The following is a 21,636-nucleotide window of genomic DNA, read 5'->3' as shown; positions in this document are numbered from 1 at the left end:
CAGCTACAAACAAATCAACCTGCAGTGAGATCACCTACAAAAAAGCACCTTGTACAGAGTTCAGCTACAAATAAATTACCCTGTAGAGAGATCGGCTACAAACAAATCAACCAGTAGAAAGATCAGCTACACACAAATCAACTTGTAGAGAGATCAGCTACAAACAAATCACCCTGTTGAGAGATCAGCTAGAAACTACACACAATGTAAGGAGTTCAGCTACACAAGTAAATCACCCTGTAGAGAGTTCAGCTAAAACAAATCAACCTGCAGAGAGATCAGCTACAAATAAATCACTTTACAGACAGTTCAGCTACAAACAAATTACCTTGTAGAGAGATCGGCTGCAAATTAATCAACCTGCAGATAGATCAGCTACACACAAATCAACTTGTAGAGAGATCAGCTACAAACAAATCACCCTGTAGAGAGATCAGCTAGAAACTAGATACAATGCAAGGAGTTCAGCTACAAGCAAAATCACCCTTTAGTGAGTTCAGCTACAAACAAATCAACCTGCAGTGAGATCACCCACAAAAACGCACTTGTACAGAGTTCAGTTACAAACAAATCACCCTGTAGAGAGATCAGGTAGAAGAATTCACCTTGTAGAGAGTTCAGCAACAAAGAAACCACCATGTAGAGAGTTCAGCTGCAAACAAATCACCCAGTAGAAAGATCAGCTAGAAGAAGTTACCTTGTAGAGAGTTCAGTTACAAAGAAATTACCCCGTAGAGAGTTCAGATAGAAGAAGTCACCTTGTAAAGAGTTCAGCTACAAAGAAACCATCATGTACAGAGTTCAGCTACAAAGAAACCACCTGCACAGAATTCAACTACAAACAAATTACCCTGTATAGAGATCAGCTAGAAGAAGTTACCTTGTAGATAGTTCAGCTACAACAATTCACCCTGTAGAAAGATCAGCTAGAAGAAGTCACCTTGTAGAGTGTTCATTTACAAAGAAACCATCATGTAGAGAGTTCAGCTGCAAACAAATCACTCTGTAGAGAGTTCAGCTACAAAGAAACCGCCAAGTAGAGAGTTCAGCCTCATACAAACCACCTTGTAGAGAATTCAACTACAACAAATCACCCTGTAGAGAAGAAGTTACCTTGTAGAGAGTTCAGCTACAAAGAAACCATCATGTAGGGAGTTCAGCTACAAAGAAACCACCATGTAGAGAGTTTAGCTGCAAACAAATCACCTGTAGAGAGTTCAGCTAGAAACAAATCACCCCGTAGAGAGATCAGCTGGACGAAGTCACCTTGTAGAGAGTTCAGCTACAAAGAAACCATCATGTAGAGAGTTCAGCTGCAAACAAATCACCCTGCAGAGAGTTCAGCTACAACAAATCACCCTGTAGAGAGTTCAGCTAGACGAAGTCACCTTATACAGAGTTCAGCTACAAAGAAACCATCATGTAGAGAGTTCGGCTACAAAGACACCACCATGTAGAGAGTTTAGCTGCAAACAAATCACCTGTAGAGAGTTCAGCTAGAAACAAAATACCCTGTAGAGAGACCAGCTAGAAGAGGTTACCTTGTAGAGAGTTCAGCTACAAAGAAACCATCCTGTATATAGTTCAGCTACATTTCAAGTCACCCAGTAGAGAGATCAGCTGCAAAAAAATATTCTGTGGGGAATAATGGGCATGTAATAAATATATGTATATAATTTGTATAATTACTAATAAAATCAAAAATAATTGAAGTACTAAAATTCTTCTTTAAGTTCTTTTCTTCTTCCTGTAGTAAAGAAAAAAACACATGGGTTAAAAAAGCCCCAAAGCCAGCCATAGGCCAGCTTTGCAGTATACAAATACAAAAAGAAGTGATATCTAATCAAAAACAGCCAAGCTGTAAAAAAAGGTGCGGCCCCCAAAAAGGCCATGGTGAAAAAAGATGTGAAATCCAAGGTGGCGGCCAAGAAATGGCTGTGATGGTAGGTTAATGGTTACATTTTAATAACGACAATTCAGGTGAATTTTGTGCCGCTTGGTCTTGGCACCAAATTCACCTGAATTGTTGTTATTAAAATGTAACCATTAACCTACCATCACAGCCATTTCTTGGCCGCCACCTTGGATTTCACATCTTTTTTCACCATGGCCTTTTTGGGGGCCGCACCTTTTTTTACAGCTTGGCTGTTTTTGATTAGATAATATTATCAGGTAATTCTCTAACCTTTGGTAAAGTGGTATATAATCATTAACTGGCTATACCCTACACAGTGCTTTAATTCCCATAGTGAAAAATCACTAATCTTTCTATACCCTTACAATATTCTATACTACCATTACAGACAACAATAAAACAAAGTTAATATAGTTAATACAGTACATTACAATTAATAATTATTTTGTTAAACTCCAATAGATTAAACTCCATTGTAATCAGTATCATAGTATAGATGCTTACATCAAAATTTCTCAGTGATATGTAGGTCACTCTAGTTTACAATGTAGTAGGCTAACATAATTATATGCAGGTAGAAATGGCTGATTACATGTGAGCATAAAGTAGGCTAATGCCTATAGTGCTGCCAAATTCGTTACCCAGAATGATATACTTGGTGGTGCTTATAGTGGTATGTATGTTATTTGTTGTCAACTGCATATACCACACTACTCATTACAATTATAGGCTACCTTTTTTGTATAGCAGCACAAAATATTGTACTAGTAGGATAGTACTACAAGGATGATGTTACTATCAGTGAGTTGCTGTGGTAATTAAAATAGCTAGTAGCTATGCTGCAGCTGCAAACCTGCATGTGTATGTGTTGTAGTGTGGGACAATGTGAGCATCATGAGGGAGCCGACTATTTAAACATACAATAGTCAAATATACAGTGCTAATTGCCTATAAATTTTATTGGATTTGACAAAACCTGGCTTCGATGCACAAAGCTTTGTTAGGAGATATGCTGATTTTAAGTAATCATTGTGTAGTAACTTCCTACTGCCTACAGCTGTGCAAACAAAAATTGCACCAATTATTCATCTATTACTAGCTATCACTGTGTGGGTGTATAAGTTTCTGATGCCCAAAATGTACCCTGTTTTGGGCAGTTTTTTTGAGAGGGTAATAATATCACAGGTGGTAGTAATAGGGGTGGTGGGTGGGCTTAATATAGGAAAATGGAACAAGAAGACGAATGGCCAAGTTTGGGCCCTTCATGGCCCTCAGATCACTCCAAATTGATTGAGAACACTATTGGCGAACTCTCTGTGAAGTCCTAGCTCAATACACAACATTACAACAAAGCCATGGCCATTTAATGGCACCAATCTTCCATTTGTGGCTCTGACAGGGTCAGAAGAAAGCTGCTGCAGAAACCAGAGTTGCCAGTCTTGAAGGAAATACAGGGTGGAATACGATAATGTATTAGACCAGCAATCCATTTCTGGTAAAAACGTAAGTTTGGTTTTGTGTTTGTGGAAGCCAGGTTATATGAAATCCGGTCATAAATGGATTTAGCTGCAATACTAATGCATATATACTGCTATTCTAAAACTATACTACTATTATTCTAAAACTACACTCCATGCCTATATACAGCTCAGAAACTATTGCACAACTAGTTGCTACTATAGCTAAGAGTATATATAAGTGCTTAGTGTATCACTCATTCATATCTGTCTTTGCTTCATCATCATCATCTAAGCATTGTGTTGTTGAAAGAGATTCCATCATTGTCTCTTGTATACAAGACACTGATTTATCATCATTCAGTTCAGTAGACCGACAATCACTCTGATCAGCAACATCGGTGGTGTCTACTAAACACAATGAACATGTAGTTGATGCAAATAAAACTAATAGCTTGCTAATGAAAATTAATTGTGTGCATAATTGTGCATTTTTAATGTTTATGCTTACATCTGAAATGCCCTGTTTATAACCATAAATACATACACAAATTGCTACTTCTAAAATCCAGGTGCCCACGCAGCTAATACTATCTCATTTAGTTAAATAAATCAACCATATACATAATTTAGTTGATATTCATGCTACTGCTATTATTAATTCAGCTAGATAAATAGATTATGTTATATAATTTGATAATCACGTTGCTATGCACTGCTAAAGTAGTGTAACTCTAACAAACTACTTTAAAACACAAATTACACACAGTAGCGGATTTAGGGGGGTTTAAAGGTTTCCACAGAAACCCCCTTTGAAAAATGATTACACAACAGTTGAGTATTTTAATTAATTATTGTGGCGTGCGCATATAAATAGCGACAACGCGATGTGCATGTTCAACACTCTGTAAATATAGACTTAGTAAATATTTATTTTTCACACTAAAATTGTTGCCAAATGCAGTCTCAGAGCATCAAAATTTCAAAATTTTCCTGGGGGACATGCCCTCAGACCCCATAGCACAGGTAAGTATGCTTCTTCGCAAGCTCATGCATAGGCGGCAGAAGAGGGGGTGCTGCAATTATCAAACACAAAGCTGTATGCAATAGTTAGACTTCAGACCACAGGGGTCTAAGTAATTTAGTAACCCGATGGCCCTGTGTCGTGGCGCCTGAGCGAAGCGAAGGGGCTACTACAGGGCCTGAGGGTTACTAAATTACTTAGACCCCTGTGGTCTGAAGTCTAAGTTATTTAGACCCTTTATGTAGTTGTTGTACCTTAACATTGTTGACAGCTGCTTGTAACAGAGAAATGTAGCGTTCATTAGTAGAAACAAGCCATTACTCCACCCATTACCGTTTAAAATTAATTTTCAGGTGGCGATTCGTTGCCAACGCTACCAGTCCGGGTGTGCGTAATAAACATGAAAAGGGTCTAAGTAAACATGAAAAGGGTCTAAGTAACTTAGACACCTCCAAAATCCACCAAATTCACCACCAAAAGGGTCTAATGTACAATAGTCGTCACTTGAACTTCCAGAAACTTGTCAATCACAATCGAAATACTCTAATAAGGCAGTCACCCCAATAGAGCAGTCACCCTAATACAACTCAAGCATGTATTTAAAATAAAATTAATAGTACTAGTATTTGATTAACAACTAAAACCACTGAAAATTCCTCCAAATTCAATCTCCTGACACCTAATTTTCAAAATTTTCCTTGGGGGGAGGGGGGCATGCCCCCAGACTCCCTAGAATTAGCATGCTTTGCATTCTTGGTGTGCACTACCACCTTATATTTTTGGCACCCCCGACTGTAGCATCCTTCCACCTACCATGCAGTGCATATGTCCACCTTCTAAACTGGAAACTCCCTTTATAAATTCCTAGATCCGCCACTGACACATGGAAGTATCTTCTCAACTCTTTTATGTGTCTATTGTTTTCTCACACAAATTGTTTAGAAAAAGCCTCAAGGCTGCCCTTCATTTTCGTTCATGTAAGTACAGGACACACCCCTTTCTCTTTGAAGGAATTTGTTATTTTTGGTATCCTACAAAGCCTATTACACTGTTTTTCAGCTGTATTATGCCTACAACCCATTAGGAAAGTTGTTCACAACATTTAATTTGAATAGGCCAGTTGCATGTAAGGCCTTAGGAATGCAATCAAGCGTATTGCACAACTACTGGATGCTGTGGATGCCCATAAAAATGTATTGAAGACATTGGGAAAATGGTGATAATTGACAGTAAAACTTCCGTTACTTACAAAGTATACGGTGTGTTCCAATTTTCTGAACATGGAAAGAAACTACATTAATTTCTCTATCCTTTCGTGTGTAAATAGGATGAAATATGCCTGAGTTATAGGGCCATGAAGTTAGAAATGTTTCCAGATAAGGCTCCCTACAGCTGATATTCGTAAGTTCAGTGTCAGAAAACCATTCAACAACCCTAGCAAATTGTAACAACAGCCTTTGTTGTGAATCGCTTTGAAGGAAAATGCAGAATCGCCATGACTGGCTAACAAGTTAACAGCTGTACATGTTTCAGCCAGCCCAAATACATTTTCCAGGTGATTCTGATACTTGTTCTTGTTTTGTACCTTGGGTAAACAGTGGAAACAAGCAGCTGCTTGAGTGCTTCGCCTCCAGAAAATGTATTTTCAGGCTTTCTGAACTTCACTGGCTCATAACTCGCCAATGATTTGGCATATTTACAGCAGAAAAAAACCATAGGGCGTAGAGATTACTGTAGTTTCCAGTGCCGCTTCAAAAACTCGGATATCTCCTTTACATTCTACATGACAATAGCTTTTGTGTCCATGGTTGTCCATTTCCCAATAGTTTCTGTACATTTCTATGACTAACCACAGCATCCAGTGGTTGTGCAAATGCAATTAAAAGATCAGTTAAAATATTTTCCCTTACATGCAACTGGCCTATTTCGAAATAGCTAGCAGCCTCAGCATAAAGCTTAACTTCTTGAAAGTGTATTACAATGTTTACAACGTATTCATTTTACACATGCAGGTTGCTATAACGTATTTCCAGTGGCACTTTATTTCAATATGAGCTTACGCGTAAAACATATAATAACTATGTTTATGATTTTATGCAGTAACAATATTATTGTATTCTTTAAAGGATTGTTTGACAATAACTTTTCTATTTCATCGTTGTTGTACCCACTACACTTGCTAACCAGGCATATGTCCCACAGTTGGCTAAAGGCCAGGAAGCCTACTCCATAATGATGTCACACCGATTCTCTATTTGACGTACTCTTTTACTCTCGAGTATTGTTTTTCATGATGCCAAATTTTTAATTATACAGAAAGGTAGTACTGCGTAAGGATCATGGAGGTTGGGATTTTTCTGGCCAAAATATCACTCTAAAACCAGCTTCACAATATTGTTCTGGTGCCTTGGCAGTATTGGTTAGGTATGACCAAGTGCAAAAGTGCCTTCAGTATGACCCTAAATGTTTCCAATAGATTGTTATAAATTTTTTATTCATTGGAATTTTCATACTAACTGCCTGTCTGTCTGCCTGCCTGTCTGATGCCTTCAAGCAAGTGTCCTGTAATTCAATAACAGCTAAGGCTATGGGCTGAATTTTTTCACTGTTTGACGTTGCTTCATCCTGAGATGTGCCTTAGGAATTAAATGTTCACTAGTTAAGGTGACTTCCCTTTTTTACCTACTTTTTTAAAATGATCCCTAATCAAATTTAAAATTCCTAATTTTTCCTTGTACTTGTTATTGTTCAACTGCCCTTCTAGAGACCTGCAGGGAGGCAACAAAATAAGTAGCCTGTAACACAGGGAGTCAGAAAACTGAACCCCAAAACTATGTTGAATGAGAAAAATCCTAGACCAAGTGGTGACTTGATCCACAGACAGCTTACAATCTAGGCAAATACCTGAGGAGTCACACAGCCTGGTATCCAGGATTTCCTCTGTATTCAGACAGTATTTAACAATTGTGACTTCTCGTTTTTTCATTAGGGTTTATTATTGTTCAACTATTCCTCTAGGAACATGCAGGGAGGTAACAAATTAGCCTGTAGCACAGTGAGTCAGAAACCTGAAAATTATGGTGAATGCTGAAAACAAATTCCAGACTAGGTGGTGACTTGATCCACCGACAGCCTGCAGTCTAGGCAAGTTCCTGAGGTGCCACACAGTCTAGGAACCAGGATTTCCTCTGCTTTCATGAGTCATTTAGTTATTTATAAAGATGACATGCAACCAGGTGTGGTTATAAGGAATGTTACTTCAACTTAACCTTCAATACCAGCCAAAATTTCAATACCCACATAAACAAGTTAATTCCACTGTCCTATACCATTACCCATTAGTTCTAGCTCGATATAATCTTCCTGTATCACACAAATGATTTATTGCCCAATAGTACCAGTACTTGAAAACATTAGAGTACCCTAAATAGAGGTCACCATTTTTTGTAGTGACGCCATTATGGAAAAGGCTTAATGTTTTGAAAAATAATTTGTGTCATTTTACAAACAAGAGCAAACAATTTTGTGTGAATGCCAGTACCTAAAACAATCATGTGATTTTGTGGTTGGTTTGCTGACATATTACACTGTATATGTTCAAAAGATTAATTTTAATGTGAATCTTAGTTATCAGAGCGATAGGTTTAATTGATCAATCGAAATGTGTTATGCTGCTGAAGCTAGCACATATCAGACTGGAATAAAAATGCTGTCTATCAATTGTATTACAAGAAAAATTAGGGAATTTGATTAGCAATCATAGCAATAAAAGGTAGTGAAACAAAGAAGGTCAACTATAACTGAAGATATACTAGTGGACATTTAATCCCTACACTTCAGTCTGTAGTCATGACTGAATTAGGGTGTAGCAGGTCACGTGATTAGCCCGCCTTTACAGAGACTGAACCTTAATTAGAGTAGCTTGTTTTACTGTACACATGTTTATACTTTCTATTGTATGTTGTTTATCAATTGCTTACCGGAATCAACAGCAACATATTTGGTGACCCTGACGAACATTGTTCGATGGAAGAACAACAAGCCACTTCAGCTCACGTTTCTGCTGTCTCAATGAAACTGCCGCCATTTTGGCCTGCCTGATCAAGTGCACTGCCGCCACCGACCAGCAAAAGCTACAACAACTTCTCAGTACCGAAGAGTTGGGAGACCGTAGACCCACTCAATTACTTCGCCGGATACAACAACTGGTAGGGGATACTCCTGGACTGGTGGACGGAGCTGTCCTTTGTGAACTGTTTTCACAGAGACTTCCTGTCACCGTTCGTATGGTCCTAAGCTTCCACTAGTAGCTCTACTTCCCTTCAAGATTTAGCCCAAATGGCAGACAGGATTGTGGAAGTACCAGTACCTTCTGTCTCCGCATTCCACTCACCTTCCCATCCTACTCTTCAGAACTTGACGACCTCCGTTCATAGATAGCTAGTCTCACAACAACAGTAATGAGTCTCACTCGTCGTCGTTCCCTTTCCCCTAGATCACATCAACAGGAATCACATGAGCAACTTTGCTGGTATCACGAACGCTTTGGAGATGCTGCTCGTAAGTGCAAAGAACCCTGTTCCAAGTCGGGAAATGGCAAGGCCAACCACTAGTGACGACGAGTGGGTCTGGCCAGAATCTTTGTCGCCTTTTTTATATAACAGATCGTTCCACTGGTCTTCTCTTCCTGGTTGACACAGGTGCAAAAGTTAGTACAATCCCACCACCCCAGCTCAGCGCAAGCACCCCCAAGAGGGATTACACTTACAAGCTATCAACAACTCAACCATTACAACTTACGGAAATCAGTTACTGACTTTGGAATTGGGTTTGCGGAGATAGTTTCGTTGGATCTTTGTGATAGCAGATGTTCAGACTCCTATTTTAGGAGCAGATTTCTTACAGCATTTCAGATTACTTGTAGATGTGTGACATACATGTCTCTCTGATGAAGTAACACAGTTAAAGGTCCAAGGAATTATCTCTGCAGTGTTGTCACCCAGTCCATCCTTACTGCCAAGGCAACCTCATGATGAATTTCATGCTCTCCTATAAGAATTCCCAGAACTCTTACAACCCCAACGTGGTGAGCAACCAGTAAAGCATGACATCACACATCATATTGTCACTACAGGTCCGCCTATCAAAGCACGAACTCGCCGCCTCTCTCCAGAGTGATTGAAGATTGCCCATCAAGAATTTGAGCATATGTTGCAGCAGGGTATCATTTGCCCATCTTCAAGCAGCTGGTCCTCCCCTCTGCACATGGTACTTAAGAAGACACCTGGAGATTGGTGTCCATGTGGAGACTACCGTGGTTTGAATAGAGTTACAACCCCAGACAACTATCCTGTGCCACACATCCACGATTTTACAACCACACTGCACGGAGCTACCATTTTTTCCAAAATTGACCTTGTCCGGGCCTACAATCAGATTCCTATGAAGCCAACTGACATCCATAAAACAGCCATTACGACACCGTTCGGACTCTATGAATTTGTGTGGATGCCATTTGGGTTGCAAAATGCTGCCCAAACTTTTCAGCAGTTTATTGATCAAGTGCTCCGTGGGTTACCTTTTTGTTATGCCTACCTCGATGATTTACTCATTGCAAGTGCCACAGTGGACGAACACAAGGAACACTTACGCCAGACATTCCACTGCTTAAAAGAGTACAGCATCCTCATTAACCCATCCAAGTGTGAATTCGGAGTCACTACCTTACATTTTTTAAGACACCAAGTTGACAGTAGTGGAATACGTCCACTACATGATAAAGTGTTAGTTATACAGGACTTTGCACAACCAGACACTCGTCGTGGTCTTAGAAAATTCCTTGGGATAATCAATTTCTACCATCGCTTCATTCCAAAGTGTGCTCAACTGTTACAACCATTGAACGCATTACTCTCATCTAAATCTGAACAACCAATTCAATGGACAGATGTGACGACCAAGGCTTTCACTGATATCAAACGTGCTTTAGCACAAGCCACCTTATTATTTCATCCCAAGCCTGATGCACCAACTTGCATAATGACTGACACATATACATGGCAATTGGAGCAGTCCTGCAACAGCTTATTGATGGGCAGCGGTGTCCTGTTTCATTTTTCTCTACAAAACTCAGACCAGCTAAAACTCGTTACAGCACCTTCGACTGCGAGTTGTTAGCAATTTATCTTTCTATTAATGTTGCATGTCAGTTTAACCCGGTCAGCAGGTCTTACCCTGTTGTGAGTGGGTTACCACCATCAACAGATGGTGGTTGTTTTGGTAGGTGTGCAGGGTTCCATGGATTCTCCTATTAATTCTCAAATAGGCCCCTTTTCAACACTTTTACATGATGTATACAGCATGTTTAACTACAAAGGCTTGGAGGTAGGGAATTCTAACATTCTCTGAAGCCACAAGAATTTCCGCATGCCAAAGAAAGGCAACTGCCTTTCCCTCCAAGCCATAGGAACCGTAAAACCCCTGGGATATTCCCTGTACACCTACCGCAAAGAATGTCTTCAAATCAAAATGATTTCCAGGTTGGTGTAAATGTTTGCCACATCGCACTGAACTATGTTGAACTGCTTGTATCAAACTGAACCATGTTGAACCGCTCTGGAGTGGACCTACTAGGGATAGTTCGATCTAGTTCTACATACCCAATATAAACAGTTGTGACCTTGCAATTCAGCTTAGTCCTAATAAACAGAATAAGGTGTGAAAAAAAATACAGCTAAAATGCATGTGGTAACTGTAATGATGAAATGAGGTGAGCAGGAGTTCTCCTGTGCATGTTGTTCACTCCTTAACCCAAGTAGTAAAATTATAAGCACTGGTAACAGGGGGTCAACAGGGGGTCAGGTTATGCTCCCCTGGTAAAGCTAGACCATCTGAGATTGACTGTGAGAGCAATTTAAGTTGTTAAATTCTATCAAAGTATTGCATTAAAAATTTGCTTGACAGCATGTTGTATCAGGGTGAGTGTTCTATATTAGAGTGACTACCCTTGCTTGACCAGTTTCTGAAAAGTAAACCTCAGTAGCTATCCACTTGGAGCTGCACTGAATGGACTCTTACTATGTACACTATAAGTTGAACTAAATAGCATACAAACCCTGTTAATGGATGCTTTCAATGCATCTAATGGTCCAACATAACTCCCAGTTCAGTGACTTCAGATACAAATACCTAGTGAGGCGGCTGCCTCACCTGCCTACACTGTAGCTACACCTCAGCAGGGACACAATTAATATGTAACTGATATCGGATCTACACCTGTAGTAATTAGAAGGTGAATTCATTGTCTGTACTAGCTAGTTATATAAATGCTTCAAAGAATCTGTTCAAAGTGTGGTGTAAGGAGGTTTGTACTATGCATTATGCTGACTGCAGGATGAATGAAGCTATAGGTTGCCATTGGAGGATAAGTGGACTTCAAGCGTTGTGCCATTGTGATTAAAAATGAAGACTGGTGTTGGGTTATATAGTCTGTGTGAGGAATAGTAAACATCGGTGCTGCTCAGCATTATAGCACCTCTCGATTAGGAGACACTAACAGGGGCTGATCCAGGAATAAATGAAAGGGGGTGGCTGGCTTAGTTCACAAGCTTTACATGTGCAGTAAGGGTGTAGCTATACACTGGTGAGAGAGGTGACTGCAGACAGCATGCGGAGCACGCTTAGCGAAGTGCGAAGCACGAGCTGTCTAGGGGGGTCTGGGGGCATGCCCCCCCAGGAAAATTTTTAAAATTAGGTGTTCAAAACATGCTATTTAGATCAAATTTTACTTAGTTTCAAAACTTTTGTTCTTATACAGTAACTGTTGGCTGCTACTGCTACTGCCCTAACTACACTATAGTGTACAGATACAATATCCTAAAAGGGTCCCTTTAGGATAAATTGTATCTGTACACTGTAGTGTAGTTAGAGCAGTAGCAGCTAAGAAAAGCAGTAGCAGCTAACAGTTACTGTATAAGAACAAAAGTTTTACCGTAGCCCCCTTCCCTCCACCCTGAATCCACCAAAGAATTAGATTGAATCTGGAAGTGATTTTGACTGAAAAGAACAATTGTATGTAGCTACTAGCTAGAATTTCAGACAGTGTACTAGCTGTTTAGAAGAAACACTGTAAAGCTAGCTACAGCATATAGTTTAAAAACTTGTTGGCAGCTGTGCTATTATGTCCATTTAACAACTGCAGCTGTAAATGAACAAAACCATAATAATAAATGTCCACCTGAAGGTTTTGCTTCAAATAAAGTGCACTGTTAGTGTAGATGCCATGTGCTAGTTTGTACAGATGTCCAGGTCTATTTTAGATTATTTTAGATCAAAAGTTATAGCCCAACAAGGACAGAATCCTCTAAGTGAAACCCTTACTACTGATGGAAGTAACAGTGACAGTGAAGTTGGGGAAGAAGGTTTGATTGACAATGAGACTGAGTCTGGAAGTGAAACTCTAGTCACAATCACTAATGAAAGTGGTATCAACAATGACAGTGATGGGAATGAATGTCAATCTCAGGGCATAAATGAAGAGACAGAGGCTACCCCTTCCACTACTGAAAGTATTAGAGTTAATGCGGATTTCATTGAAGCAGCTAACTGGCCAGATAATTTGACAGTGAGCCTTCAACAATCAACTGGTGAGCTTTGCCGTGAGGTTGCACCAGAAACTTTCCATGATAGTGATCCTGTTGAATTTAATAGCAATGGTGAGCCATCTTATCCTAACGTGAACTTTGTATCTAACTCAGAATCTAGTGATATTCTGCAAGTGGCCATTAGTAGATCAAGAATAATAAAAGATCATGAAAAATATGAATTGATTACTTCATCACAAAGCAATCTAAGGAGCACTGATTTTGACACAGTCTACTTCACTGTTTCTGGAGGAAGGAAAAGAAAACAGATAACTTTTCAATCTCGATGGCTTCAAGATTACAAATGGTTACGTTATGGTTTGGAGAATAGTCAAGGAGGATGGTGTTTGCCCTGCATTTTGTTTTTAACTGACAGTGAAAAGACACATCTCGGTGCATTTGTGTGTACGCCCTTCAAGAATTACAACAAATCCAAGGAGTTGATGGAGAGGCATGCCAAACATGCATATCATTTGAGAGCAGTAGATCATGCCTTTGAATGTACAAGAAGGTGGGCTAATCCTGAATCAAGAATCGATAGTCAGTTAATTGATAAAAGCTCTAAGAATTTTAAATTTAATACTGAAGTATTGCCAACAATTGCTGAGACAGTATTATTGTGTGCAAAGCAACGAATTTCTCTCCAAGGTCACAATCAGGATAAGGTGAACTTTACACAGGAGCCATTAAGAAATGAAGGAAATTTCATTGCCATACTTAGATTGCTGGCAAAGAACAATAAAGCACTGAGCGAACACTTAATACTTGGTCCAAAGAATGCAAAATATACCAGTAAGACCGTTCAAAACGAGATACTGGAAATAGCTGCTGACCAAATTCGTGCATTTTATCGAACCTGCATACAGAAGTGTCCACATTTTTCATTAATTGCTGATGAAGCTACATCTCATGGTAAGGAGATTTTGTCGGTTTGCTTAAGGTTCTTGGAAATTGATAATGAAAATTTTCGTGTGAAGCCAATAAAGCACGAAGTGTTACTTGACTTCCATTTTCTTCAGAGGATAACTGGGAAAAGCATTGCAGATGGCATCTTGCAAGTTTTACAAAAACATGAAATTGATGTTAAAAATTGCCGAGGGCAGGCATACGATAGTCATACAACAGCTTCCATGAGCTCTTCAAATTCTGGTGTACAAGCACATATAAAGAATAATGCACCAGATGCAGAATTTCAAGGTTGCTGCCTGCATAGTTTGAATCTAGTAATATGCCATTCTTCAAAGGTTCAAGCTGTAAAAAATATGATTGATAACTGTCATCAGGCGTTCTTATACTTCCACAACTCTCCAAAGAGACAACGGTTTCTTGAACACATAATTCAGCGCTTGTGTCCATCTGCCAGGAAATCTAAGATAAATGGGCTGTGTAAAACAAGATGGGTTGAACGGCATAATACTTTCACCACAATTTTAGAATTGTATCCTTACCTTATTAAGACTTGGGAACATATTTGTTCACCTGCTGATGATGACAATGAAATTTATCCTGATGGAAATACTTGGAACTGGGATTCTGAATCTCGTAGCACTGCTAATGGTTTGAAGCACATTTTTACTAGCTTTGAGCACGTGGTTGCATTTTTGCTATCAAAAGAATTATTGGAGCCGATTAAACCAATTGCAGAATGTTTACAAGGTAGACTACAAGAGGTATACTTTGGTTTTAAAAAAGTTGATGAAGTCAAGGAGCATTACAAGCAACTTCGTGAAAATGTAAATGCTGAACATAATAGAATTTATCATAAAGCTCTAAATCTATGCAGGGATATTAGCAGCAGCGAAAGTATGCCCCGTGTTATAAGAGGCCGTCAAACTAGACCAAACCCTACAGTAAGCTCACCAACTGATTACTGGAGAGTGACAATTACCATTCCTTTGTTAGACTCAATTATAAGTGAATTGGAAGCCAGATTTTCTGTAGATACACGAGCACATTATGAACTGTGTGCATTGGTGCCCACTGTAATTACCACAAAAGACGAACATCAACTGTGTACCATCTTAAAATCTAAATGGAGTCATTTGCTACCAGCAGAAGATGACCTTGACAGTGAACTTGCTAGATGGAAAGCTCACTGCAATAAATTCCATGCCACTTTAAAGGAGAAGTCTATAACTCACTTGCTGAGTGAAGATGCAGATCCAATATTCTTCCCCAATATAAGAGAACTCCTGTGCATATTGGTAATACTTCCGATTGGAAGCACTGAAGCAGAAAGGACCTTTTCTTGTCTCAGGCAAATTCATTTGTGGTTGCGCACCACTATGACGGATGAAAGACTGGGCAACCTTGGGGTGTTAGCAATGCAAGGATTTAGCTTTCAACTGAATGTTGAACAAATATGTAAAGAGTTTGCAACTAAACATAGCAGAAAAATGTGTACAAGTAGTGTTTTATATGATTAGTATGAGCTGTTAATGCTTAATTTGCATGCCGTGATATATAGTTTAATCCAGGGTGGGTGGCTAGCCACCCCATCCACCCCCCCTGGATCAGCCCCTGACTAAACCATTCATGTAGAGTACTGCACAGTTGCCTGGAGTGTGTGTGTATACCATTTATCCCTCAGACTCTGCAGTCACAGATGAGGTAGTGGAGCGGGCTGGTGGCTGTAAACAAAAGAACAAATGCAGGTTACCATAGGAGATGTGGTCAGCCGTGCTATTATTGTACACCTGCTAAGTGTCTACAGGCTACGCCAATCTCGAACACAAGAACCACAGGCTGCATTACAAGTACGTGGCAACTTTATAATGTCTATTCACAGCAGTGACAACTCTGGAATGGTCAAACTCAAATCGGACTTGACTTCTTCCACAAAGCTCAAACAGTTGGAATTTTCTTTTTAAAATTACTATGACGTTATATTTGACCCCATGTAGTGGTAGATGCCATTTTTTTGTTTGTTTTGCTTGCCAAAACACACCATAATCTGGCACCTCTGCTTGGATCAGATGATTGAGAGTCCGGGCACTGTTGTTCCAACAAAAGTAGACTTGACCCATTCCAATCAGCTAAGGTTTGTCACCAACACAGATCAGTTCAAACTTTATCATTCAGAAGTATATTTAGTGTTGGCTGCTGTTGCATACATGCGGAACATAAATGATTTGGCACAACCAACAACCTCCACGGCTTGCTTTTCCCACACAATCTGTCCTACATCCTAGCCATAATATATAAGTACAATTCGATGCCCCTGGAATGTCTTAATATTTGCAGATTAGGAAAATTGTATACAAGTTGTGCTGCCCATTAGAGCTACTCTAGACAGTCCAAGGTAAGACGTTCGATAGAATATCGAAGTTTGAGGGCATGACAAGCATATACCTAAAATATTTGATATATATATTTTATGTAAGCGAAGTACCATAGCCAAGTTAAACTATCCCTTTAATGCGTCGAGGTGGTGTGTGGGCAAGAAGCAGCAATCTAGTGGAAAGCAACAGTCGTGAACAATTTATATATAGTGTGTTTCCAAGTCTATATATATATATATATATTTTTTGGTTGAGTTTGTTTACAAGTTGCAAGATAGATGGTAAAACACTGGAGTCATTTGAGTGATGAAACTCACTAGGTGTTATTTGGAATGGCTAAGCTTGCTGGCCTTATCCCAGGTGCAACATACTCGGTTTTGTATTTGTCAATTCTCCCTCTTATATCCTTTTAATTAGCTTGGCTGGCACTGCCCATAGTCTCTGTTGTATCTTTGGTATGAACAATATCTATGGGGTCGGGATCCTTGAAATGGCTGACAGGTTAGAAAATTGGTAATTAGGTACCTCACATAAACTTTTCCTAACCAAATATCATCACGTAAATGGGCAACATGTGCCATGCCATTTAAAACATTTATTTCCTTAATTCACTTAAGTATTGCGAATCGCAAAACATATTGTCCGTAGTCACCTTAGTAACACACAAATACATATAAGTTATTATGAATGTATAGATGTACAAGAATGACTATCTCCACTGCATTTGAAATTACCAACATGTGCAATTATATCTACACACATGCATGCATATATATACCCATAATCAAGACACACGGTAGTGTGTCGTGCGGCCCAAGAAGCCGGCGCGTAACACCCGTGAGTATATTGACAGGAAGAAAGAAAACGCAATTTTCGCACCTCCGTAGCTCTGTGCTTCCTTGATGAAACAAGACGATTTTTGCTGTGGACATTCCCTCCAACTGCAGCACTCCACATTCCAAATTTGAGCGAAATCGCTTCGCGCGTTCCCGAGATATGCGACTTCAAAAATTGGCTCAGTTTCTTGGTTTTTTTTTTTCTTCTTCTTATTTTTCTTTTTCTTGTCGCACACTTACAAAAATTGCTATAAAACTCGAACGCCATATCCGATTGCCTTGAAATTTGGCACACAGAAGGGGGATATAAAGGCGCATCTGGGTACCAACTTTGGCTGGAATACGATAAACAGGCAAAGAGTTATGAGCGATTATTCACGAAAATTAACACCAATATGTTGTCACGCCTACAGGGTAAACCGCGTATGGGAAGAAGCTGAAAATCGGTGAGTGAATAGGTTAACTATTGAACCTCAAACCTTTTGTGGTTTGAAAGAAATCGAGCTAAAAAACAGGAAGATACAACGAAAAAACCAACAGTGTGTAACAATTACGCAATCGAGATTAGCTAATAAAAATAACGACTGCTTGCCACGCCTACCAGATAAACCGCTTGGGGTAATGCTTTGAAAATCGTTGTATAGATGGAGTAATCATCTTAGAAAGGCTCATCAATGGTGTAGAAGAATCAGACTTAAAGCCACGTAGTTATAACACGAAATCCAACTTGGTGCAGCAAGTGCGAGATCGAGATACTCTAATAGAGCAGTCATCCTAATAGAGCAGTCATCCTAATAGAGCAGTCACCCTGAAGAGAATTCAAGAGATCAGCTAGAAACAAGAAACATGTATAGAGATCAGCTACACACAAGTCACTCTGTAGAGAGATCAGCTAGAAAAAGTTACCTTGTAGGGAGTTCATGCAACTATGGAAATGGATAGTTCAGCTAGAAAAAATCACCTTGTATAGAATTCAGCTACAAAGAAACCACCATGTACAGAGTTAAGCTACAAACAAATCGTCCTGTGGAGAGATCAATAGAAGAAGTTACCTTGCAGAGAGTTCAGCTACAAAGAAACCATCATGTAGAGAGTTCAGCTACAAACAAATCTCCCTGTAGAGAGATTAGCTAGAAGAAGTTACCTTGTAGAGAGTTCAGCTACAAAGAAACCATCATGTAGAGAGTTCAGCTACAAACAAATCTCCCTGTAGAGAGATCAGCTAGAAGAAGTTACCTTGTAGTGAGTTCAGCTTCAAACAAATCACCCTGTAGAAAGATCAGCTAGAAGAGGTCACCTTGTAGAGAGTTCAGTTACAAAGAAACCACCATGTAGAGAGCTCAGCTACAAACTAGTGACTTTGTAGAGACATCAGCTAGAAGAAGTTACCTTGTAGAGAGTTCAGCTACAAACAAATCACCCTGTAGAGAGATCAGCTAGAAGAAATTACTTTGGTGAGAGTTCAGCTACAAAGAAACCACCACGTAGAGAGTTCAGCTGCAAAGAAATCACCCTGTATAAAATTCTGCCACAAGCAAATTGCCCTGTAGAAAGATCAGTTAGAAGAAGTTACCTTGTAGATAAGATCTCCCTGTAGAGAGATCAGCTAGAAGAAAGTACCTTGTAGAGAGTTCAGCTACAAAGAAACCACCATGTAGAGAGTTCAGCTGCAAAGAAATCACCCTGTAGAAATTGCAGCCACAAACAAATTGCCCTGTAGAAAGATCAGTTAGAAGAAGTTACCTTTTAGAGAGTTCAGCTACAAAGAAACCACCCTGTAGAGAGATCAGCTAGAAGAAGTTACCTTGTAGATCGTTCAGCTACAAACAAATCACCCTGTAGAGAGATCAGCTAGAAGAAGTTACCTTGTAGAGAGTTCAGCTACAAAGAAACCACCATGTAGAGAGTTCAGCTGCAAAGAAATCACCCTGTATAAAATTCTGCCACAAACAAATTGCCCTGTAGAAAGATCAGTTAGAAGAAGTTACCTTGTAGAGAATTCAGCTACAAAGAAACCATTTTGTAAAGAGCTCAGCTGCAAACAAATCACCTGTACAGAATTCAGCTATGAACAAATCACCCTGTAGAGAGATCACCTTGTAGATAGTTCAGCTACAAACAAATCTCCCTGTAGAGAGATCACCTTGTAGAGAGTTCAGCTACAAAGAAACCACCATGTAGAGAGTTCAGCTGCAAAGAAATCACCCTGTAGAAAATTCTGCCAGAAACAAATTTCCCTGTAGAAAGATCAGTTATAAGAAGTTACCTTTTAGAGAGTTCAGCTACAAAGAAACCATTCTGTAAAGAGTTCAGCTGCAGTCAAATCACCTGTACAGAATTCAGCTACGAACAAATCATCCTGTAGAGAGATCAGCTAGAAGAAGTTACCTTGTAGATAGTTCAGCTACAAACAAATCTCCCTGTAGAGAGATCAGCTAGAAGAAATTACCTTGTAGAGAGTTCAGCTACAAAGAAACCATCATTTAGAAAGTTCAGCTTCAAACAAATCACCTGTAGAGAGTTCAGCTACAAACAAATCTCCCTGTAGAGAGATCAGCTAGAAGAAGTTACCTTGTAGATAGTTCAGCTGCAAACAAATCTCCCTGTAGAGAGATCAGCTAGAAGAAATTACCTTGTAGAGAGTTCAGCTACAAAGAAACCATCATTTAGAAAGTTCAGCTTCAAACAAATCTCCCTGTAGAGAGATCAGCTAGAAGAAGTTACCTTGTAGAGAGTGAAGCTACAAACAAATCATCCTATTGAAAGATCAGCTAGAAGAAGTCACCTTGTAGAAATTTCAGTTACAAAGAAACCACCATGTAGAGAGTTCAGCTACAAACTAGTCACCTTGTAGAGACATCAGCTAGAAAAGTTACCTTGTATAGAGTTCAGCTACAAACAAATCTCCCTGTAGAGAGATCAGCTAGAAGAAATTACCTTGTAGAGAGTTCAGCTACAAAGAAACCATTCTGTAAAGAGCTCAGCTGCAAACAAATCACCTGTACAGAATTCAGCTCCAAACAAATCACCCTGTAGAGATATCAGCTAGAAGATATTACCTTGTAGATAGTTCAGCTACAAACAAATCACCCTGTAGAAAGATCAGTTAGAAGAAGTTACCTTTTAGAGAGTTCAGCTACAAAGAAACCATTCTGTAAAGAGCTCAGCTGCAAACAAATCACCTGTACAGAATTCAGCTACAAACAAATCACCTGTAGAGAGTTCAGCTACAAACAAATCTCCCTGTAGAGAGATCAGCTAGAAGAAGTTACCTTGTAGAGAGTGAAGCTACAAACAAATCACCCAATTGAAAGATCAGCTAGAAGAAGTCACCTTGTAGAAAGTTCAGTTACAAAAAGAAACCACCATGTAGAGAGTTCAGCTACAAACTAGTCACCTTGTAGAGACATCAGCTAGAAAGTTTACTTTGTAGAGAGTTCAGCTACAAAGAAACCATTCTGTAAAGAGCTCAGCTGCAAACAAATCACCTGTACAGAATTCAGCTACAAACAAATCACCCTGTAGAGAGATCAGCTAGAAGAAATTACCTTGTAGATAGTTCAGCTACAAACAAATCACCCTGTAGAAAGATCAGTTAGAAGAAGTTACTTTGTAGAGAGTTCAGCTACAAAGAAACCGTAAAGAGCTCAGCTGCAAACAAATCACCTGTACAGAATTCAGCTACAAACAAATCACCCTGTAGAGAGATCAGCTAGAAGAAGTTACCTTGTAGATAGTTCAGCTACAAACAAATCACCCTGTAGAGAGATCAGCTAGAAGAAATTACCTTGTAGAGAGTTCAGCTACAAAGAAACCATCATATAGAGAGTTCAGCTGCAAAGAAAACACCACTGCCCAAATTTCAAGGCAATAGCTCCTTCCAATCTGAAGTTATCAATTGTCAAAGTTGGTAAATTGGATGTGTGGAAGGCCCCTTTTCGCAAATCCGGTCACATATGTATTATATGTGACCGGATTTACGAAAAAGGGTCTTCCACACACATCCAATTCTATGAACTTGAATGACCATACCTTTGTGCTCAAAGAAGATACTAACCTGAAATTTTGTTCATGCATTAACCTATGTTGTTACTCATCACTGTCCAAATTTCAAGGAAATACTATTTTCCTATCTGACATTATGAACTGCCAAAGTTCGTAAATTGGATGTGTGTGGAAGACCCCTTTTCGCAAATCCGGTCACATATATATAATTTGTACATTTACTTCATCTTTTCTTCTTCCTGTAGTAAAGAAAAAAACATAGGTTAAAAAATTCCCAAAGCTGGCCATAGGCCGGCTTTGGGGTATACAAATACAAAAAGAAATGAAATCTAATCCAAAACAGCCAAGCTGTAAAAATAGTGTGCGGCCCTCAGAAAGGCTATGGTGAAAAAAGATGTGAAATCCAAGGTGGCGGCCAAGAAATGGCTGTGATGGTAGGTTAATGGTAAAAATTTTAATAATGACAATTCAGGTGA

General features: G+C 39.3%; 1 protein-coding gene across 5 annotated transcripts in view; it reads right to left on the bottom strand.

Annotated features, from left to right (window-relative positions):
- Positions 1–3,471: 3,471 nt before the first annotated feature.
- The window catches only part of LOC136254566 (adhesion G protein-coupled receptor L3-like), a 113,541-nt gene continuing 95,376 nt past the window's right edge, over positions 3,472–21,636 (bottom strand). For 4 of the 5 annotated variants that reach the window (XM_066047310.1, XM_066047313.1, XM_066047312.1 and 1 more), the window contains one exon: positions 3,472–3,783. In XM_066047310.1, the coding sequence (XP_065903382.1) occupies positions 3,626–3,783 (158 nt within the window). In that variant the 3' untranslated portion in view covers positions 3,472–3,625. The remainder of the gene's footprint in view (positions 3,784–21,636) is intronic. The other variant, XM_066047311.1, reaches the window with a different exon arrangement.

The sequence above is a fragment of the Dysidea avara genome, chromosome 4 (assembly GCF_963678975.1).
Source record: "Dysidea avara chromosome 4, odDysAvar1.4, whole genome shotgun sequence".
In the NCBI taxonomy this organism is placed as follows: Eukaryota; Metazoa; Porifera; class Demospongiae; order Dictyoceratida; family Dysideidae; genus Dysidea; species Dysidea avara.
This window is presented reverse-complemented; position numbering and strand designations above follow the sequence as displayed.